The 20579-nt window shown below is 49.3% G+C and overlaps 1 protein-coding gene across 8 annotated transcripts in view; it reads right to left on the bottom strand.

Moving 5' to 3' along the window:
- LOC129841856 (myosin-10-like) overlaps window positions 1-20579 on the bottom strand; it is an 87308-nt gene that overhangs the window by 33262 nt on the left and 33467 nt on the right. For 6 of the 8 annotated variants that reach the window (XM_055910183.1, XM_055910188.1, XM_055910180.1 and 3 more), the window contains 7 exons: window positions 16795-16909; window positions 12712-12759; window positions 10256-10348; window positions 10032-10095; window positions 9719-9817; window positions 5917-6060; window positions 5441-5655 (listed from right to left, as the gene is read on the bottom strand). In XM_055910183.1, coding sequence (XP_055766158.1) covers window positions 5441-5655; window positions 5917-6060; window positions 9719-9817; window positions 10032-10095; window positions 10256-10348; window positions 12712-12759; window positions 16795-16909 — 778 coding nt within the window. Of the gene's footprint in view, window positions 1-5440; window positions 5656-5916; window positions 6061-9718; window positions 9818-10031; window positions 10096-10255; window positions 10349-12458; window positions 12662-12711; window positions 12760-16794; window positions 16910-20579 lie in introns of those variants that run through there. The other 2 variants (XM_055910181.1, XM_055910187.1) reach the window with 2 other exon arrangements.

Below are 20579 nucleotides of genomic sequence, written 5' to 3'. Positions count from 1 at the left end.
AGAGAGGAGAGAGAGAGAGAGAGAGAAGAGAGAGGAGAGAGAGAGAGAGAGAGAAGAGAGAGAGAGAAGAGAGAGAAAATAGAGAGAAGAGATAAAGAGAGAGAGAAGAGAAAGAGAGAGAAGAGAGAGAGCGATAGAGAGAGAGAGAGAAGAGTGAGAGAGAAGAGAGAGGAGAGAGGAGAGAGGAGAGAGAGACAGAGAGAGACAGAGAGAGGAGAGAGAGACAGAGAGAGACAGAGAGAGGAGAGAGAGAGAGAAGAGAGAGAAAAGAGATAAAGAGAGAGAGAAGAGTGAGAGAGAAGAGAAAGAGAAGAGAAAGAGAGAGAAGAGAGAGAGCGATAGAGAGAGAAGAGTGAGAGAGAAGAGAAAGAGAAGAGAGAGAGAAGAGAGAGAGAAAGAGAGCGATAGAGAGAGAGAAGAGAGAGAAGAGAGAGAGAAGAGAGAGAGAAGAGAGAGAGAGAGAAGAGAGAAAAGAGTGAGAGAAGAGAGAGAAAATAGAGAGAAGAGATAAAGAGAGAGAGAAGAGAAAGAGAGAGAAGAGAGAGAGCGATAGAGAGAGAGAGAGAAGAGTGAGAGAGAAGAGAAGAGAAAGAGATAGAGAAGAGAGAGAGAGAGAGAGCGATAGAGAGAGAGAGAGAAGAGTGAGAGAGAAGAGAAGAGAAAGAGATAGAGAAGAGAGAGAGAGAGAGAGAAGAGAGAGCGATAGAGAGAGAGAGAAAAGAGAGAGAAGAGAGAGAGAGAAGAATGAGAGAAAAGAGAGAGAAAAGAGAAAGAGAGCATTATTCATTTAGAGATTTTAAGAAACCAGCATGTGCTTCTTACACCAATTGTGTGTGCATGTGTTTGTGTGTGTATTTTTTGTATTTTATCCTCATCAGCTGCTTCTAACACAGCAGTTATGTAAAACATGACATGATACAAAACATTAATAGACAATAACAACTCAAGGACATAACTACATACATTTAAAATAAGAAGACACATGTTTATACACTTAGACTACAGTATATTACTGTAGACAACAACATAAAGGTTATCTGTCACGACTTCCGCCGAAGTCGGTTCCTCTCCTTGTTCGGGCGGCGTTCGGCGGTCAGGTACGTTTGCAGTGGTCGGCTGAGGTGGACAGGGCTTTTGTTCACCTGAGGGCTCTGTTTACCTCGGCTCCCGTGCTGGCCCATCCGGATCCCTCTTTGGCGTTCATAGTGGAGGTGGACGCGTCCGAGGCTGGGATAGGAGCCGTGCTCTCTCAGCGCACGGGTACGCCACCGAAGCTCCGCCCCAGTGCCTTCTTCTCGAAGAAGCTCAGCCCAGCGGAGCGAAACTATGACGTGGGGGACCGGGAGCTGTTGGCTGTGGTCAAGGCTTTGAAGGAGTGGAGACATTGGCTTGAGGGGGCTAAACACCCTTTTCTCATCTGGACTGACCACCGCAATCTAGAGTACATCCGGGCAGCGAGGAGACTGAACCCTCGCCAGGCAAGGTGGGCCATGTTTTTCACCCGTTTTGTTTTCACCCTTTCTTACAGACCAGGTTCCCAGAACGTGAAGGCAGACACACCGTTCCAGCTGTATGACACAGAGGAGCGGCCCATGGATCCCACCCCCATACTCCCGGCCTCCTGCCTGGTGGCGCCGGTAGTGTGGGAGCTGGACGCGAACATTGAGCAGGCGCTACGTGCAGAGCCCGCTCCCCTCCAGTGTCCTGCTGGGCGTCTGTACGTTCCGTGACCGGTGTCCGTGACCGGCTGATCTATTGGGCACACACGTCACCCTCCTCTGGTCATCCAGGCATCTTTCGGACGATGTGCTGTCTGAGTGGGAAGTACTGGTGGCCCACTTTGGCTAAGGACGTGAGGGTTTATGTTTCCTCCTGCTCGGTGTGCGCCCAGTGTAAGGCTCCTAGGCACCTGCCCAGAGGTAAGCTACACACCTTACCCGTTCCACAACGGCCTTGGTCGCACCTGTCGGTCGATTTCCTTACCGATCTTCCTCCCTCACAGGGTAACACCACGATCCTGGTCGTTGTGGACCGCTTTTCCAAGTCCTGTCGTGTCCTCCCTCTGCCCGGTCTCCCTATGGCCCTACAGACTGCGGAGGTCTTGTTTACACACGTTTTCCGGCACCACGGGGTGCCTGAGGATATAGTGTATGATCGGGGTCCCCAGTTCACTTCGGGGGTCTGGAGGGCGTTCATGGAACGTCTGGGGGTCTCGATCAGCCTTACCTCAGGTTTTTACCCCGAGAGTAATGGGCAGGTGGAGAGAGTTAACCAGGATGTGGGTAGGTTTCTGAGGTCTTATTGCCAGGACCGGCTGGGGGAGTGGGCGGCGTTCGTGCTCTGGGCAGAGAAGGCCCAGAACTCGCTCCGCCACCCCTCCACTAACCTCTCCCCCTTCCAGTGCGTACTGGGGTACCAGCCGGTTCTGGCGCCTTGGCATCAGAGTCAGATCGAGGCTCCTGTGGTGGACGACTGGTTCAGGCGTGCGGAGGAGACATGGGACGCTGCTCATGGTCACCTTCAGCGGGCCTGGCTGCGCCAGAAAGCCAGCGCAGACCGTCACCGCAGTGAGGCACCGGGTCTGGCTCTCGACCCGAAACCTGCCCCTCCGCCTGCCCTGCCGGAAGCTGTGTCCGCGGTTTGTGGGGCCATTTAATGTCCTGAGAAGGGTGAACGAGGTATGTTACAGATGACAGATTCTCTCTGATTATCACATTAACCCCTCGTTCCATGTGTCTCTCCTCAGGCCGGTGATGGCTGGTCCACTCCAGCAGTCTGAGGTGCGGGAGGTTCCTCTGCCTCCTCTGGACATCGAGGGGGCCCCGGCGTATTCCGTTCGCTCCATACTGGATTCGAGGCGTCGGGGGAGTGGCCTTCAGTACCTCGTGGAGTGGGAGGGGTACGGTCCGGAGGAGAGATGCCGGGTTCCGTTGGAGGATGTCTTGGACCCTTCAATGCTGCGGGAGTTCCACCGTCTCCGTCCAGATCGCCCTGCATCTCGCCCTCCGGGTCACCCCCCCGAGGTCGGTGTCGGCGCACGGCTCAAGGGGGGAGTACTGTCACGACTTCCGCTGAAGTCGGTTCCTCTCCTTGTTCGGGCAGCGTTCGACGTCACCGGTCTTCTAGCCATCGTCGATCCACCTTTCATTTTCCATTTGTTTTGTCTTTTTTCCCCCCACACCTGGTTTACATTCCATCATTACTTGTCGTGTATTTAACCCTCTGTTCCCCCCATGTCTGTGTGTGAAATTGTTTGTTGTGAAGTGCTTGTGCACTCTGACTGGTACGCGACAGGTTATTTTGTACCCATATTTTGTTGTTCTGGGTGCCGTTGGTTATGCATATTAAACTGCTCCGGTTATTACCCAGTTCTGCTCTCCTGCGCCTGACTTCCCTGCAGCCAGTCCTGCACCCCTTACACACCACCCACAGTGGGTTCTCTGTATGGTGAAGGGTAACTTGGTGAAGTCCCATACATCAGTTCTGTCCAGCTAAAACATCAACTACAGTTTTCTCCTCAGCACTCTTGAATCTCTTGAACTTCATCATCATATGGAGCACGACCAAAGTCCTTATTCTACTGCGGCTTAGTTTACAATTGCTTTCTCTAAGCAGGTCCTGTTATCCTAATGCCAAGGGCACATCTTATCTTTAACTCAAACACCAGATGTGCTCGGGAGGGAGAGGACTGGATACAACAAGCTCTTTAGGTCAGAAAGTGGAGAGGCGCTGTGCTGTTTGATTTGGTTTTTAAGCTCATTTTGCAGCAAGCTTGAGTGATTTGAGATGGCAGGGAGTTCCATGCATCCATGGTGCTATATATTACTGTGTGTTGCTTTGAATTGGTTTTGGCTTTAGAGACTGTGAGGAGGCCGCCTGTGGCATGTCTTGTGGGGTACGCCTGTCTGTCAGAGCTGTTAGTTGATTGAATAGACAGTTTGTAGTTTTTAACACATGAATATTTCTTACAAAAAACAAGAAGTGATGCAGTCAATCTCTGCTCTAAGCCAGAAGAGGTCAACATGCATTTAGTTGACATGACCTCTCTGTGAACGCTGCAGGGCAAGACGTGCTGTTCTGTTCTGATAGGTCCTCTTTACAGCCCCTGACCAGATCACCTGGAAGTAGTCAGGACATGATACAACTACAGATTCTTTCTTCAAGTGTTGTGTTCAGAATGCTGAGCATCTCTTTATCACAGACAGACCCCATCTTTACAACAACTAAATCAATATGCCTTGACCGTGACAACTTACAGTCTAAGGTGACAACAACAAGTTTAGTCTCCTCAAGGTTTATAGCTCATGGAGTGATTTGTACCAACTACTATGCCATTAGTCTTAGATATTGTCCCGTATGCTCCCTCTCCAGGCTCTAGGTCATCAGGCTGCTGATTATCCCACACACCTGTCACCATCATCACACACACCTGTCACCATCGTAACGCACACCTGTCACCATCGCCACGCACACCTGTCACCATCGTCACACACACCTGTCACCATCGTCACACACACCTGTCACCATCGTAACGCACACCTGTCACCATCGTCACACACACCTGTCACCATCGCCACACACACCTGTCACCATCGTCACACACACCTGTCACCATCGTAACGCACACCTGTCACCATCACCACGCACACCTGTCACCATCGTCACACACACCTGTCACCATCGTCACACACACCTGTCACCATCGTCACACACACCTGTCACCATCGTAACGCACACCTGTCACCATCGCCACGCACACCTGTCACCATCGCCACGCACACCTGTCACCATCGTCACACACACCTGTCACCATCGTCACGCACACCTGTCACCATTGTCACGCACACCTGTCACCATCGTCCCGCACACCTGTCACCATCGTCACGCACACCTGTCACCATCGTCACGCACACCTGTCACCATCGCCACGCACACCTGTCACCATCGTCCCACACACCTGTCACCATCGTCACACACACCAGCACCTCATCAGACTCACCTGTCACCATCGTCACGCACACCTGTCACCATCGTCCCACACACCTGTCACCATCGTCACGCACACCAGCACCTCATCAGACTCACCTGTCACCTTAGTCACGCACACCTGTCATCATCGTCCCACACACCTGTCACCATCGTCACGCACACCTGTCACCAACGTCACGCACACCAGCACCTCATCAGACTCACCTGGACTCCATCACCTCCCTGATTACCTGCCCTATATCTGTCACTCCCCTTGGTTCTTTCCTCAGGTGTTATTGTTTCTGTTTCAGTTTCATGTCTGTGCGTTGTTCGTGGTTCTTGTTTTGTATTATGGTGTGTTTATTGATTAAATCACTCACTCCCTGAACTTTCTTCCTGACTCTCAGCGCACATCGTTACAGATATGCTCAGGATTAATGTATTAATGTGCGTGTGTGTGTGTGTGTCTCACCTGTTCTTTGGTCTGGGCCTTCTGGACGTACTCACGTCCTACTTTGATCCTGGGGGTGAGGATGGCCCGGGAGAACTCCAGCACGCTGATGCCCAGCAGGTGGCTCAGTTTCTGGGCAGCCGTGTCGTCTGGCATGGAGCACTGGTCCTGGTTCTTCTCCTTAGTGAACGAGATGTTCCCAAACTGGAGCACCGCAGAGATCACCTTCAACATGGCTAACAGGAGGGAGGGAGGAGGGAGACAGACAGGCAGAAAGAGAGAGATGGAGAGGAGGGGAGGGAGACAGACAGACAGACAGGCAGAAAGAAAGAGAAGGATGGAGAGGAGGGCAGGGAGGGAGGGAGGAGGGAGACAGACAGGCAGAAAGAAAGGGATGGAGAGAAAATAATTTTTTTTACTTCCATGTTCTGAGGAAAGCTCTGCCCTCCCTCCCTCCCCCCTCCCTTCCCCCTCCCCTCCATCCCTCTCTCGCTTACACAGAGACTCCTCTGGTGTGAATCCCATGATGGTCATAGAGTCCATGGTCTGGGTGAAGTTGTCAGCGTCACTCTGACCTGGAACAGGAATAGCACCTCCACTCAGAAACCTGTACTGGTCAGCACTACCAAGGAGAAGGTCTGCTACAGACAGAGAGGAGAGAGAGACAGGGAAACAGAGAGAGGGAAACAGAGAGAGAAACAGAGAGAGAGAGGGAAACAGAGAGAGGGAAACAGAGAAGGGAAACAGAGGGGGGAGAGAGAACAGAGAGAGGGAAACAGAGTAGGGAAACAGAGAGAGAGAGGGAAACAGAGAGAGAGAGGGAAACAGAGGGAGGGAAACAGAGGGAGGGAAACAGAGTAGGGAAACAGAGAGAGAGAGGGAAACAGAGAGAGGGAAACAGAGGGAGGGAAACAGAGAGAGAGAGGGAAACAGAGAGAGAGGGAAACAGAGGGAGGGAAACAGAGTAGGGAAACAGAGAGAGAGGGAAACAGAGAGAGGGAAACAGAGGGAGAGAAACAGAGAGAGAGAGAAACAGAGAGAGAAGGAAACCGAGATAGAGAGGGAAACAGAGATAGAGAGGGAAACAGAGATAGAGAGGGAAACAGAGAAAGAGAGGGAAACAGAGATAGAGAGGGAAACAGAGATAGAGAGGGAAACAGAGATAGAGAGGGAAACAGAGATAGAGATGGAAACAGAGATAGAGAGGGAAATAGAGAGAGAGAGAGAAGGAAACAGAGAGAGAGGGAAACAGTGAGAGAGAGAAACAGAGAGAGAAGGAAACAGAGAGAGGGAAACAGTGAGAGAGAGAAACAGAGGGAGGGAAACAGAGGGAGGGAAACAGAGGGAGAAGGAAACAGAGAAAAATAGGATAATAATCAGTAAAAGGATCAAATGTCATGAATCGAAGTTCATGTTTCAAACAAAACATTAAACAGATCTATCTATTCACCAGATGTACCTATTCACCAGATCTACCTATTCACCAGATCTACCTATTCACCAGATCTACCTATTCACCAGATCTGTCTATTCACCAGATCTATCTATTCACCAGATCTATCTTTCCACCAGATCTGTCTATTCACCAGATCTATCTACTCACCAGATCTACCCACCAGATCTATCTATTCAACAGATCTATCTATTCAACAGATCTACCTATTCACCAGATCTATCTATTCACCAGATCTATCTATTCACCAGATCTACCTATTCACCAGATCTACCTATTCACCAGATCTGTCTATTCACCAGATCTGTCTATTCACCAGATCTACCTATTCACCAGATCTACCTATTCACCAGATCTATCTATTCACCAGATCTGTCTATCCACTAGATCTATCTATTCACCAGATCTATCTATTCACCAGATCTATCTATTCACCAGATCTATCTATTCACCAGATCTACCTATTCACCAGATCTATCTATTCACCAGATCTGTCTATTCACCAGATCTATCTATTCACCAGATCTATCTATTCACCAGATCTACCTATTCACCATATCTACCTATTCACCAGATCTATCTATTCACCAGATCTACCTATTCACCAGATCTATCTATTCACCAGATCTACCTATTCACCATATCTATCTATTCACCAGATCTACCTATTCACCAGATCTATCTATTCACCAGATCTGTCTATTCACCAGATCTATCTATTCATCAGATCTACCTATTCAGCAGATCTATCCACTAGATCTATCTATTCACCAGATCTATCTATTCACCAGATCTATCCACCAGATCTACCTATTCACCAGATCTATCTATTCACCAGATCTATCTATTCACCAGATCTACCTATTCACCAGATCTATCTATTCACCAGATATGTCTATTCAACAGATCTAACTATTCACCAGATCTATCTATTCACCAGATCTACCTATTCACCAGATCTATCCACCAGATCTATCTATTCACCAGATCTATCCACCAGATCTACCTATTCACCAGATCTACCTATTCACCAGATCTACCTATTCACCAGATCTATCTATTCACCAGATCTATATATTCACCAGATCTACCTATTCACCAGATGTACCTATTATCCAGATCTACCTATTCAACCCATCCCCTTTCTCCTCTCCCTCTCCTACTCTCTCTTTCTTCCCTCCCTCTCCTACCCTCTCTTTCTTCCCACCCTCTATTTCTCCCCTCCCTCTCCTACCCATTCTTTCTTCCCACCCTCTCCTACCCTCTCTTTCTCCCCTCCCTCTCCTACCCTCTCTTTCTTCCCACCCTTTCCTACCCTCTTTTTCTCCCCTCCCTCTCCTACCCTCTCTTTCTTCCCTCTCTCTCCTACCCTCTCTTTCTCCCCTCCCTCTCCTACTCTCTCTTTCTCCCCTCCCTCTCCTACTCTCTCATTCTCCCCACCCTCTCCTACCCTCTCTTTCTCCCCTCCCTCTCCTACTCTCTCATTCTCCGCTCTCTCTCCTACCCTCTCTTTCTTCCCACCCTCTCATACCCTCTCTTTCTTCCCACCCTCTCCTACCCTCTCTTTCTCCCCTCCCTCTCCTACCCTCTCTTTCTCCCCTTCCTCTCCTACTCTCTCATTCTCCCCTCCCTCTCCTACCCTCTCTTTTTTCCCTCTCTCTCCTACCCTCTCTTTCTCCCCTCCCTCTCCTACTCTCTCATTCGCCCCTCCCTCTCCTACTCTCTCATTCTCCCCTCCCTCTCCTACTCTCTCATTCTCCCCTCCCTCTCCTACTCTCTCATTCTCCCCTCCCTCTCCTACCCTCTCTTTCTCCGCTCCCTCTTTTTCTCCCCTCCCTCTCCTACCCTCTTTTTCTCCCCTCCCTCTCCTACCCTCTTTTTCTCCCCTCCCTCTCCTACTCTCTCATTCTCCCCTCCCTCTCCTACTCTCTCATTCTCCCCTCCCTCTCCTACTCTCTCATTCTCCCCTCCCTCTCCTACTCTCTCATTCTCCCCTCCCTCTCCTACCCTCTTTTTCTCCCCTCCCTATCCTACCCTCTTTTTCTCCCCTCCCTCTCCTACTCTCTCATTCTCCCCTCCCTCTCCTACTCTCTCATTCTCCCCTCCCTCTCCTACACTCTTTTTCTCCCCTCCCTCTCCTACCCTCTTTTTCTCCCCTCCCTCTCCTACCCTCTTTTTCTCCCCTCCCTCTCCTACCCTCTTTTTCTCCCCTCCCTCTCCTACTCTCTCATTCTCCCCTCCCTCTCCTACTCTCTCATTCTCCCCTCCCTCTCCTACACTCTTTTTCTCCCCTCCCTCTCCTACCCTCTTTTTCTCCCCTCCCTCTCCTACTCTCTCATTCTCCCCTCCCTCTCCTACTCTCTCATTCTCCCCTCCCTCTCCTACTCTCTCATTCTCCCCTCCCTCTCCTACAGTCTTTTTCTCCCCTCCCTCTCCTACCCTCTTTTTCTCCCCTCCCTCTCCTACACTCTTTTTCTCCCCTCCCTCTCCTACCCTCTTTTTCTCCCCTCCCTCTCCTACCCTCTTTTTCTCCCCTCCCTCTCCTACCCTCTTTTTCTCCCCTCCCTCTCCTACTCTCTTTTTCTCCCCTCCCTCTCCTACCCTATTTTTCTCCCCTCCCTCTCCTACCCTCTTTTTCTCCCCTCCCTCTCCTACCCTCTTTTTCTCCCCTCCCTCTCCTACTCTCTCATTCTTTGCTCCCTCTCCTACCCTCTCTTTCTCCCCTCCCTCTCCTACTCTCTCATTCTCCCCTCCCTCTCCTACTCTCTCATTCTTTGCTCCCTCTCCTACCCTCTTTTTCTCCCCTCCCTCTCCTACCCTCTCTTTCTCCTCTCCCCCTCTCTCACCTCTGGTGGCCTCTGAAGCTCCACACATGAGTTGGTAGAAGATGTGAAAGGTCCTTTCATCTTTGGCCTGACGGATCGCCCTCGACTTCTCCAGCAGGTCTGAGGTCAGGGGTAAAGGAAGGGTTCAATAGCCCCAGACACTAATCTAAGGGCAGTTTTGCATCCCCTGCTTCCCTGAGCTGACCCCTGTGTGTAGGGCAACTTCTACCTGATGACAGATTAGCAGTGACCCACCAGTGAGCATACTAATGAATTACAACAGTAATATTTAGGTTGGGACTGGAAACAGAGTCTGACTGCAGAGGAAGGATACAGGTCTCAATGTTGGCACCGACAATGTATCCAGCCACATCAAAGTTAATACGGATGAATTTGCCCTGAGAAACAAGAGGAGAAGAAATGTGTCAGTTGATGATTAACTTATGAATGAAAAAATGATACAAACTCACCAACAAACACAGTAAATAAAAATACAGCCAATTAAAAACATACTGTAGATCTTATCTGGGATCAATCTAGATATTAATACATTCTTACAAATCTGGAGGAGTTGTCGTTCTTGACGGTCTTGGCATTTCCGAAGGCCTCCAGGATGGGGTTGGCCTGTAGCAGCTGTCTCTCTAGCTCCCCCTGGAGGACAGGACAGGCACCGCATCAACACTGGGACATAATCACAAAGCAACTCCACAACCCAAAATACTGTTCCCCCAATCCCAGTACAAAAGAGGGGAGACCAGACTCATCAGCCAGTCAACAAGGCAGTAACCCAGTGGTCTCAACTCTGATTTTCAAGATACAGTCTGTAGTAGCATCTCAACAGGATGAGCCCAGAGTAATATAGAGATAAATAGCTTTTCATGTGTTCTCTTACAGACATTTTCAGCATCTAGCCATCTAACATATACCAGCCAAGGTGCCAGACTTTGTGCATTCAACAACTCTACATTGGTGCCCTGCCAAGACCTCGGCCAGACCTGGGCCAGACCTCGGCGAGACAACGGCCAGACCTGGGCCAGACCTCGGCCAGACCTGGGCCAGACAACGGCCAGACCTGGGCCAGACCTCGACGAGACCTCGGCCAGACCTCGACGAGACCTCGGCCAGACAACGGCGAGACAACGGCCAGACCTGGGCCAGACCTCGGCCAGACCTCGGCGAGACAACGGCCAGACCTCGGCCAGACCTGGGCCAGACCTGGGCCAGACCTCGGCCAGACCTGGGCCAGACCTCGGCCAGACCTCGGCGAGACAACGGCCAGACCTCGGCCAGACCTGGGCCAGACCTGGGCCAGACCTGGGCCAGACCTCGGCCAGACCTCGGCCAGACCTCGACGAGACCTCGGCCAGACCTCGGCGAGACAACGGCCAGACCTCGGCCAGACCTCGGCCAGACCTGGGCCAGACCTCGGCCAGACCTGGGCCAGACCTCGGCCAGACCTGGGCCAGACCTCGGCCAGACCTGGGCCAGACCTCGGCCAGACCTGGGCCAGACCTCGGCGAGACAACGGCCAGACCTCGGCCAGACAACGGCCAGACCTCGGCCAGACAACGGCTAAGTGGCTTAACAGAAACCAACTAGCACAGAGGCTGTGTAATGGTGTCCCTGTGCTGTTGCACTAGTTCACATGGATTTATCGTGTCAGTTGAGAACCACTGCGTTAGAACAGAAAGTATGGCCGCAGATGCTAGCTCTAGCTTTAGCTACACAGTGGCTCAGGCTATAGCTCCACTAGCTCTATAGCTTTAAGTACAGTAGCATTAGCATTAGCATTATCTAGGGAGCTACTGGAGGTGCATTTAAAAGCGGCAGGTAAAGAACGCCAGCCAAGCAGCACTCAAAGCTACACACAGCAAGAAGCCGGGGCTTTGCATGGGAACAAAGCTCAGACTGACAACAATGCACATACTACTAGACAAAGCACCAAGTGCACACGCACGCAACAACACACGCACATAAAAAGCACGCACACACACAGACAGGTATGTGTGGCGATGTATTTGGCCATCATTCACAGGTGTGGCCACCAGAATGGAAGCATTGAGCTCATTCACTGTAAAGGGAGGATGGGGAGGGAGGTCTATAGCCCGGTCTGAGAACAACCTCTAGCCACTACCCCTTCAGTGCTAGCAGATCAGAAAAGACTGGATAGGTGTAATCACTAAGGTGATGGCTCTATCTTAGCGTCCAAAGGGTTTTGGGGAGCTCCCACCTATCTGGTTTTCAGATCGGCGGTTGTTTTAAGACCAAGCTTTTGTGCATCATCAGCGAATTCCAAAGCTTTCCTTCACCGATGAGGGGAATGATTCTGAGACCCACCTATGGGCGGGATTAACACCAGCTGTCAATCAGGAAACTAGAGCATTTTCATTGGGCAACTGTATATGGTTTGACGATTGACAGGTTGTTAATCCAGCCAATCAGGACATTGAGAGAGATTCATAGACCCGCCCACTACCTCTTATTCTAGCACCCATTGGGTGTTGCTACAAATATACCGTACAGTAAAAAGCCAAACACCCATAGACACCAGAGAACAGCAGGGCTTTCATTCAGGAGACAGCAACTTTTCAGAACATTCAGACAGAAATGTATTGTCTAAAACAGACAAGATTCTCTCTTATACTGAACAAAATAATTATGTCTGCTCTATACATTCTACACCTATCTGCAATTCTGCAATGTCTTACCTCAATCAGCCCACAGTGGTGATAAGAGTCTTTATACTTTATATTATACTCACATATTGCACACTCTGAGAGATTGAGAAACACGGGAAGGTTGGGAGAATCAACGGATGAGACAAACAAACAACAAAAGACAACAACAGACCAATGAATGCAGTACAAACAAAAACAAAATGCTTGACAGTTATGGAGGAACACATCAGTAATGTTGTTGTTAAAGGCTGTTAGTCTGGAGCATTAACCAGAATCGGTAGGAAGAACAGAAGAGAATGAAAGAGGAGAAGACAGGACAGGATAGAGCCCACTCACCCTGTTCACCATGGAACTGCCCCGGGGCAACGACCTACTGCTATCCATCTGAACACAGGGAGAGAAGAAGAAGAAAGAGGGGGAGGAGAGACGGTAGGAGATAGTGCAAAATCAAGAGGGAGGAGGGAGAGAGGGAGGAAAGGATAGGAGAAAGCAAACAGGAAAACAGTAGAAAAAGGGGAGGATAAGGGGCAGTAGGGGGAGGAGAGTACATGAGAGGGGGAATGAGAGGAGATGAGGAGAGGGCAGGGAGAGAGGAGAGGGCAGGGAGAGAGGAGAGAGGACAGGGAGAGAGGAGAGGGCAGGGAGAGAGGAGAGGGCAGGGAGAGAGGAAGGGCAGGGAGAGAGGAGAGGGCAGGGAGAGACAAGAGGGCAGGGAGAGAGGAGAGGCCATGGAGAGAGGAGAGAGCAGGGAGAGAGGAGAGGGCAGGGAGAGACGAGAGGGCAGGGAGAGAGGAGAGGGCAGGGAGAGAGGAGAGGGCAGGGAGAGAGGAGAGGGCAGGGAGAGACGAGAGGGCAGGGAGAGAGGAGAGGGCAGGGAGAGAGGAGAGGGCAGGGAGAGAGGAGAGGGCATGGAGAGAGGAGAGGGCAGGGAGAGAGGAGAGGGCAGTGAGAGAGGAGAGGGCAGGGAGAGATGACAGGGCAGGGAGAGAGGAGAGGGCAGGGAGAGAGGAGAGGGCAGGGAGAGAGGAGAGGGCAGGGAGAGAGGAGAGGAGCAGGGAGAGAGGAGAGGGCAGGGAGAGAGGAGAGGGCAGGGAGAGAGGAGAGGGCAGGGAGAGAGGAGAGGGCAGTGAGAGAGGAGAGGGCAGGGAGAGATGACAGGGCAGGGAGAGAGGAGAGGGCAGGGAGAGAGGAGAGGGCAGGGAGAGAGGAGAGGGCAGGGAGAGAGGAGAGGAGCAGGGAGAGAGGAGAGGGCAGGGAGAGAGGAGAGGGCAGGGAGAGAGGAGAGGGCAGGGAGAGAGGAGAGGCCATGGAGAGAGGAGAGGGCAGGGAGAGAGGAGAGGAGCAGAGAGACAGGAATGATTACAGAGGTCACTCTATAATGATTCCTCAAGCAGCACTTGATCAGCAAGAAGAACAGTAGTAGACAGTAAGTCATGAAGTAGTAGCAACATGTAGTGTAACGCAATGTAGCAGTACACCTTGTTTCAACCATAGTTTCAATATACATCTTTAATACAACTTCATAACAAGTCATAACAAGTCATCCCTACACGCTCTCGTTCTTTCACTTTCTTCCTGCCTTATTCTCGTTCCCCATCCACTCCTTCAGTCAGCACAATAAACATCATCCATCAATCAATCCTCTCCCTCAGTCAGCACAATAAACATCATCCATCAATCAACCCTCTCCCTCAGTCAGGACAATAAACATCATACATCAATCAATCCTCTCCTTCAGTCAGGACAATAAACATCATCCATCAATCAACCCACTCCTTCAGTCAGGACAATAAACATCATCCATCAATCAATCCTCTTGCTCAGTCAGCACAATAAACATCATCCATCAATCAACCCACTCCTTCAGTCAGGACAATAAACATCATCCATCAATCAACCCACTCCTTCAGTCAGGACAATAAACATCATCCATCAATCAATCCTCTTGCTCAGTCAGCACAATAAACATCATCCATCAATCAACCCACTCCTTCAGTCAGGACAATAAACATCATCCATCAATCAATCCTCTCCCTCAGTCAGCACAATAAACATCATCCATCAATCAACCCTCTCCCTCAGTCAGGACAATAAACATCATCCATCAATCAATCCTCTCCTTCAGTCAGGACAATAAACATCATCCATCAATCAACCCACTCCTTCAGTCAGGACAATAAACATCATCCATCAATCAATCCTCTTGCTCAGTCAGCACAATAAACATCATCCATCAATCAACCCTCTCCCTCAGTCAGGACAATAAACATCATCCATCAATCAATCCTCTTGCTCAGTCAGCACAATAAACATCATCCATCAATCAACCCTCTCCCTCAGTCAGGACAATAAACATCATCCATCACTCCTCTCCCTCAGTCGGGACAATAAACATCATCCATCAATCAATTCTCTCGCTCAGTCAGCACAATAAACATCATCCATCAATCAATCCTCTCGCTCAGTCAGCACAATAAACATCATCCATCAATCAATCCTCTCGCTCAGTCGGGACAATAAATATCATCCATCAATTAATCCACTCCTTCAGTCAGGACAATAAACATCATCCATCAATCAATTCTCTCGCTCAGTCAGGACAATAAACATCATCCATCAACCCTCTCCCTCAGTCAGGACAATAAACATCATCCATCAACCCTCTCCCTCAGTCAGGACAATAAACATCATCCATCAATCAATCCTCTTCCTCAGTCAGGACAATAAACATCATCCATCACTCCTCTCCCTCAGTCAGGACAATAAACATCATCCATCAATCAACCCTCTCCCTCAGTCAGGACAATAAACATCATCCATCAATCAACCCTCTCCTTCAGTCAGGACAATAAACATCATCCATCAACCCTCTCCCTCAGTCAGGACAATAAACATCATCCATCAATCAATCCTCTCCTTCAGTCAGGACAATAAACATCATCCATCAACCCTCTCCCTCAGTCAGGACAATAAACATCATCCATCAAACAATCCCTCTCCTTCAGTCAGGACAATAAACATCATCCATCAATCAACCCTCTTGCTCAGTCAGGACAATAAACATCATCCATCAATCAATCCTCTCCCTCAGTCAGGACAATAAACACCATCCATCAATCAACCCTCTTCCTCAGTCAGGACAATAAACATCATCCATCAATCAACCCTCTCCCTCAGTCAGGACAATAAACATCATCCATCACTCCTCTCCCTCAGTCAGGACAATAAACATCATCCATCACTCCTCTCCCTCAGTCAGGACAATAAACACCATCCATCAATCAATCAATCCACTCCTTCAGTCAGGACAATAAATATCATCCATCAACCCTCTCCCTCAGTCAGGACAATAAACATCATCCATCACTCCTCTCCCTCAGTCAGGACAATAAACATCATCCATCAATCAACCCTCTCCCTCAGTCAGGACAATAAACATCATCCATCAATCAACCCTCTCCTTCAGTCAGGACAATAAACATCATCCATCAACCCTCTCCCTCAGTCAGGACAATAAACATCATCCATCAATCAATCCTCTCCTTCAGTCAGGACAATAAACATCATCCATCAACCCTCTCCCTCAGTCAGGACAATAAACATCATCCATCAAACAATCCCTCTCCTTCAGTCAGGACAATAAACATCATCCATCAATCAACCCTCTTGCTCAGTCAGGACAATAAACATCATCCATCAATCAATCCTCTCCCTCAGTCAGGACAATAAACACCATCCATCAATCAACCCTCTTCCTCGGTCAGGACAATAAACATCATCCATCAATCAACCCTCTCCCTCAGTCAGGACAATAAACATCATCCATCACTCCTCTCCCTCAGTCAGGACAATAAACATCATCCATCACTCCTCTCCCTCAGTCAGGACAATAAACACCATCCATCAATCAATCAATCCACTCCTTCAGTCAGGACAATAAATATCATCCATCAACCCTCTCCCTCAGTCAGGACAATAAACATCATCCATCACTCCTCTCCCTCAGTCAGGACAATAAACATCATCCATCACTCCTCTCCCTCAGTCAGGACAATAAACATCATCCATCACTCCTCTCCCTCAGTCAGGACAATAAACATCATCCATCAATCAATCAACCCTCTCTCTCAGTCAGGACAATAAACATCATCCATCAACCCTCTCTCTCAGTCAGGACAATAAACATCATCCATCAACCCTCTCCCTCAGTCGGGACAATAAACATCATCCATCAATCAAGCCTCTTCCTATTCTTGTTCTTCATCCAGTTCATCTCTTTCCTCACATCTTCTTCCCCTTCTCTGTCTTTGTCTTCTGACTAAGCTCCTCCTCTCCCCCATTTCCTCCTCCTCTCCCCCATTTCCTCCATATAGTCTCTTCTTCCTCCTCCCTCCCTCTCTCTCTCCTTCCCCAGTTTACCTGTGAGGCCTCCTTGTTTCTACCCAGAGTTCCAGTCTTATGGGACGAGGCCACATGAGCCAGATACTGGATGACTTTCTTAGTGTTCTCTGTCTTCCCTGCGCCAGACTCGCCGCTGGAACACACCCACACACACACACACACACACACACACACACACACACACACACACACACACACACACACACACACACACACACACACACACACACACACACACACACACACACACACACACACAGGACACAATAATACATAAACTCAAACTTGCACAGCATACAAGGGAGAAGTGAAAGTCAAAACTGATGTGTGTATGTACAGTATATACAGTTGAAGTCGGAGGTTTACATCCACTTAGGTTGGAGTCATTAAAACTCGTTTTTCAACCACTGCACAAATTTCTTGTTAACAAACTATAGTTTTGGTAAGTCGGTTAGGACATCTACTTTGTGCATGACACAAGTCATTTTTCCAACAATTGTTTACAGACAGATTATTTCACTTATAATTCACTGTATCACAATTCCTGTGGGTCAGAAGTTTACAGAAAATGATGTCATGGCTTTAGAAGCTTCTGATACACAGAAACAAGTATGAGAAACTCACACACATAAACCACATCTCGTTTCACAAGAGTCCTCCATAAAAATACACAAATACAACCCAGTTATGAAGGACATATAAACACAACAAACACATATAAGAGAAAGGACAGTATACACACGTGTAGGCCACCAGTGAACAGAGGAACCGTGCAGTGTTTTCCTCTATACACACGTGTAGGCCACCAGTGAACAGAGGAACCGTGCAGTGTTTTCCTCTATACACACGTGTAGGCCACCAGTGAACAGAGGAACCGTGCAGTGTATTCCTCTATACACACGTGTAGGCCACCAGTGAACAGAGGAACCGTGCAGTGTATTCCTCTATACACACACGTGTAGGCCACCAGTGAACAGAGGAACTGTGCAGTGTTTTCCTCTATATACACACGTGTAGGCCACCAGTGAACAGAGGAACCGTGCAGTGTATTCCTCTATACACACGTGTAGGCCACCAGTGAAAAGAGGAACCGTGCAGTGTATTCCTCTATACACACGTGTAGGCCACCAGTGAACAGAGGAACCGTGCAGTGTATTCCTCTATACACACGTGTAGGCCACCAGTGAACAGAGGAACCGTGCAGTGTATTCCTCTATACACACGTGTAGGCCACCAGTGAACAGAGGAACCGTGCAGTGTATTCCTCTATACACACGTGTAGGCCACCAGTGAACAAAGGAACCGTGCAGTGTATTCCTCTATACACACGTGTAGGCCACCAGTGAACAGAGGAGTGTGCAGTGTATTCCTCTATACACACGTGTAGGCCACCAGTGAACAGAGGAACTGTGCAGTGTTTTCCTCTATACACACGTGTAGACCACCAGTGAACAGAGGAACTATGCAGTGTTTTCCTCTATATACACACGTGTAGGCCACCAGTGAACAGAGGAACCGTGCAGTGTATTCCTCTATACACACGTGTAGGCCACCAGTGAACAGAGGAACCGTGCAGTGTATTCCTCTATACACACGTGTAGGCCACCAGTGAACAGAGGAACTGTGCAGTGTTTTCCTCTATACACACGTGTAGGCCACCAGTGAACAGAGGAACCGTGCAGTGTATTCCTCTATACACACGTGTAGGCCACCAGTGAACAGAGGAACCGTGCAGTGTTTTCCTCTATACACACGTGTAGGCCACCAGTGAACAGAGGAACCGTGCAGTGTATTCCTCTATACACACGTGTAGGCCACCAGTGAACAGAGGAACTGTGCAGTGTTTTCCTCTATACACACGTGTAGGCCACCAGTGAACAGAGGAACCGTGCAGTGTATTCCTCTATACACACGTGTAGGCCACCAGTGAACAGAGGAGTGTGCAGTGTATTCCTCTATACACACGTGTAGGCCACCAGTGAACAGAGGAACCGTGCAGTGTATTCCTCTATACACACGTGTAGGCCACCAGTGAACAGAGGAACTGTGCAGTGTTTTCCTCTATACACACGTGTAGGCCACCAGTGAACAGAGGAACCGTGCAGTGTATTCCTCTATACACACGTGTAGGCCACCAGTGAACAGAGGAGTGTGCAGTGTATTCCTCTATACACACGTGTAGGCCACCAGTGAACAGAGGAGTGTGCAGTGTATTCCTCTATACACACGTGTAGGCCACCAATGAACAGAGGAGTGTGCAGTGTATTCCTCTATACACACGTGTAGGCCACCAGTGAACAGAGGAGTGTGCAGTGTATTCCTCTATACACACGTGTAGGCCACCAGTGAACAGAGGAGTGTGCAGTGTTTTCCTCTATACACACGTGTAGGCCACCAGTGAACAGAGGAGTGTGCAGTGTTTTCCTCTATACACACGTGTAGGCCACCAGTGAACAGAGGAACCGTGCAGTGTATTCCTCTATACACACGTGTAGGCCACCAGTGAACAGAGGAACCGTGCAGTGTTTTCCTCTATACACACGTGTAGGCCACCAGTGAACAGAGGAACCGTGCAGTGTTTTCCTCTATACACACGTGTAGGCCACCAGTGAACAGAGGAACCGTGCAGTGTATTCCTCTATACACACGTGTAGGCCACCAGTGAACAGAGGAACCGTGCAGTGTATTCCTCTATACACACGTGTAGGCCACCAGTGAACAGAGGAACCGTGCAGTGTTTTCCTCTATACACACGTGTAGGCCACCAGTGAACAGAGGAACTGTGCAGTGTTTTCCTCTATACACACGTGTAGGCCACCAGTGAACAGAGGAACCGTGCAGTGTTTTCCTCTATACACACGTGTAGGCCACCAGTGAACAGAGGAACCGTGCAGTGTTTTCCTCTATACACACGTGTAGGCCACCAGTGAACAGAGGAACCGTGCAGTGTATTCCTCTATACACACGTGTAGGCCACCAGTGAACAGAGGAACCGTGCAGTGTATTCCTCTATACACACGTGTAGGCCACCAGTGAACAGAGGAGTGTGCAGTGTTTTCCTCTATACACACGTGTAGGCCACCAGTGAACAGAGGAGTGTGCAGTGTTTTCCTCTATACACACGTGTAGGCCACCAGTGAACAGAGGAACCGTGCAGTGTATTCCTCTATACACACGTGTAGGCCACCAGTGAACAGAGGAACCGTGCAGTGTTTTCCTCTATACACACGTGTAGGCCACCAGTGAACAGAGGAACCGTGCAGTGTTTTCCTCTATACACACGTGTAGGCCACCAGTGAACAGAGGAACCGTGCAGTGTATTCCTCTATACACACGTGTAGGCCACCAGTGAACAGAGGAACCGTGCAGTGTATTCCTCTATACACACGTGTAGGCCACCAGTGAACAGAGGAACCGTGCAGTGTTTTCCTCTATACACACGTGTAGGCCACCAGTGAACAGAGGAACTGTGCAGTGTTTTCCTCTATACACACGTGTAGGCCACCAGTGAACAGAGGAACCGTGCAGTGTTTTCCTCTATACACACGTGTAGGCCACCAGTGAACAGAGGAACTGTGCAGTGTTTTCCTCTATACACAGAGAGCAGGTGTGCAGGATACAGACACTAGTCATTGTGTTGCTGTTGGATGGGAATAAAGGAGAATACAGGAGACAGACTGGGGGAAACTAAATATACTTCTAGTGTTTGAGGGGGACTGGGCTGTAAAAGTCTAAAAACAGGATCCTAGCAGAAACTAAGATATACTCAGCTTCAGTAATCTAAACTGGGATCATTTACCATG

This window comes from Salvelinus fontinalis, unplaced genomic scaffold (genome assembly GCF_029448725.1).
Source record: "Salvelinus fontinalis isolate EN_2023a unplaced genomic scaffold, ASM2944872v1 scaffold_0002, whole genome shotgun sequence".
Lineage (NCBI taxonomy): Eukaryota > Metazoa > Chordata > Actinopteri > Salmoniformes > Salmonidae > Salvelinus > Salvelinus fontinalis.
This window is presented reverse-complemented; position numbering and strand designations above follow the sequence as displayed.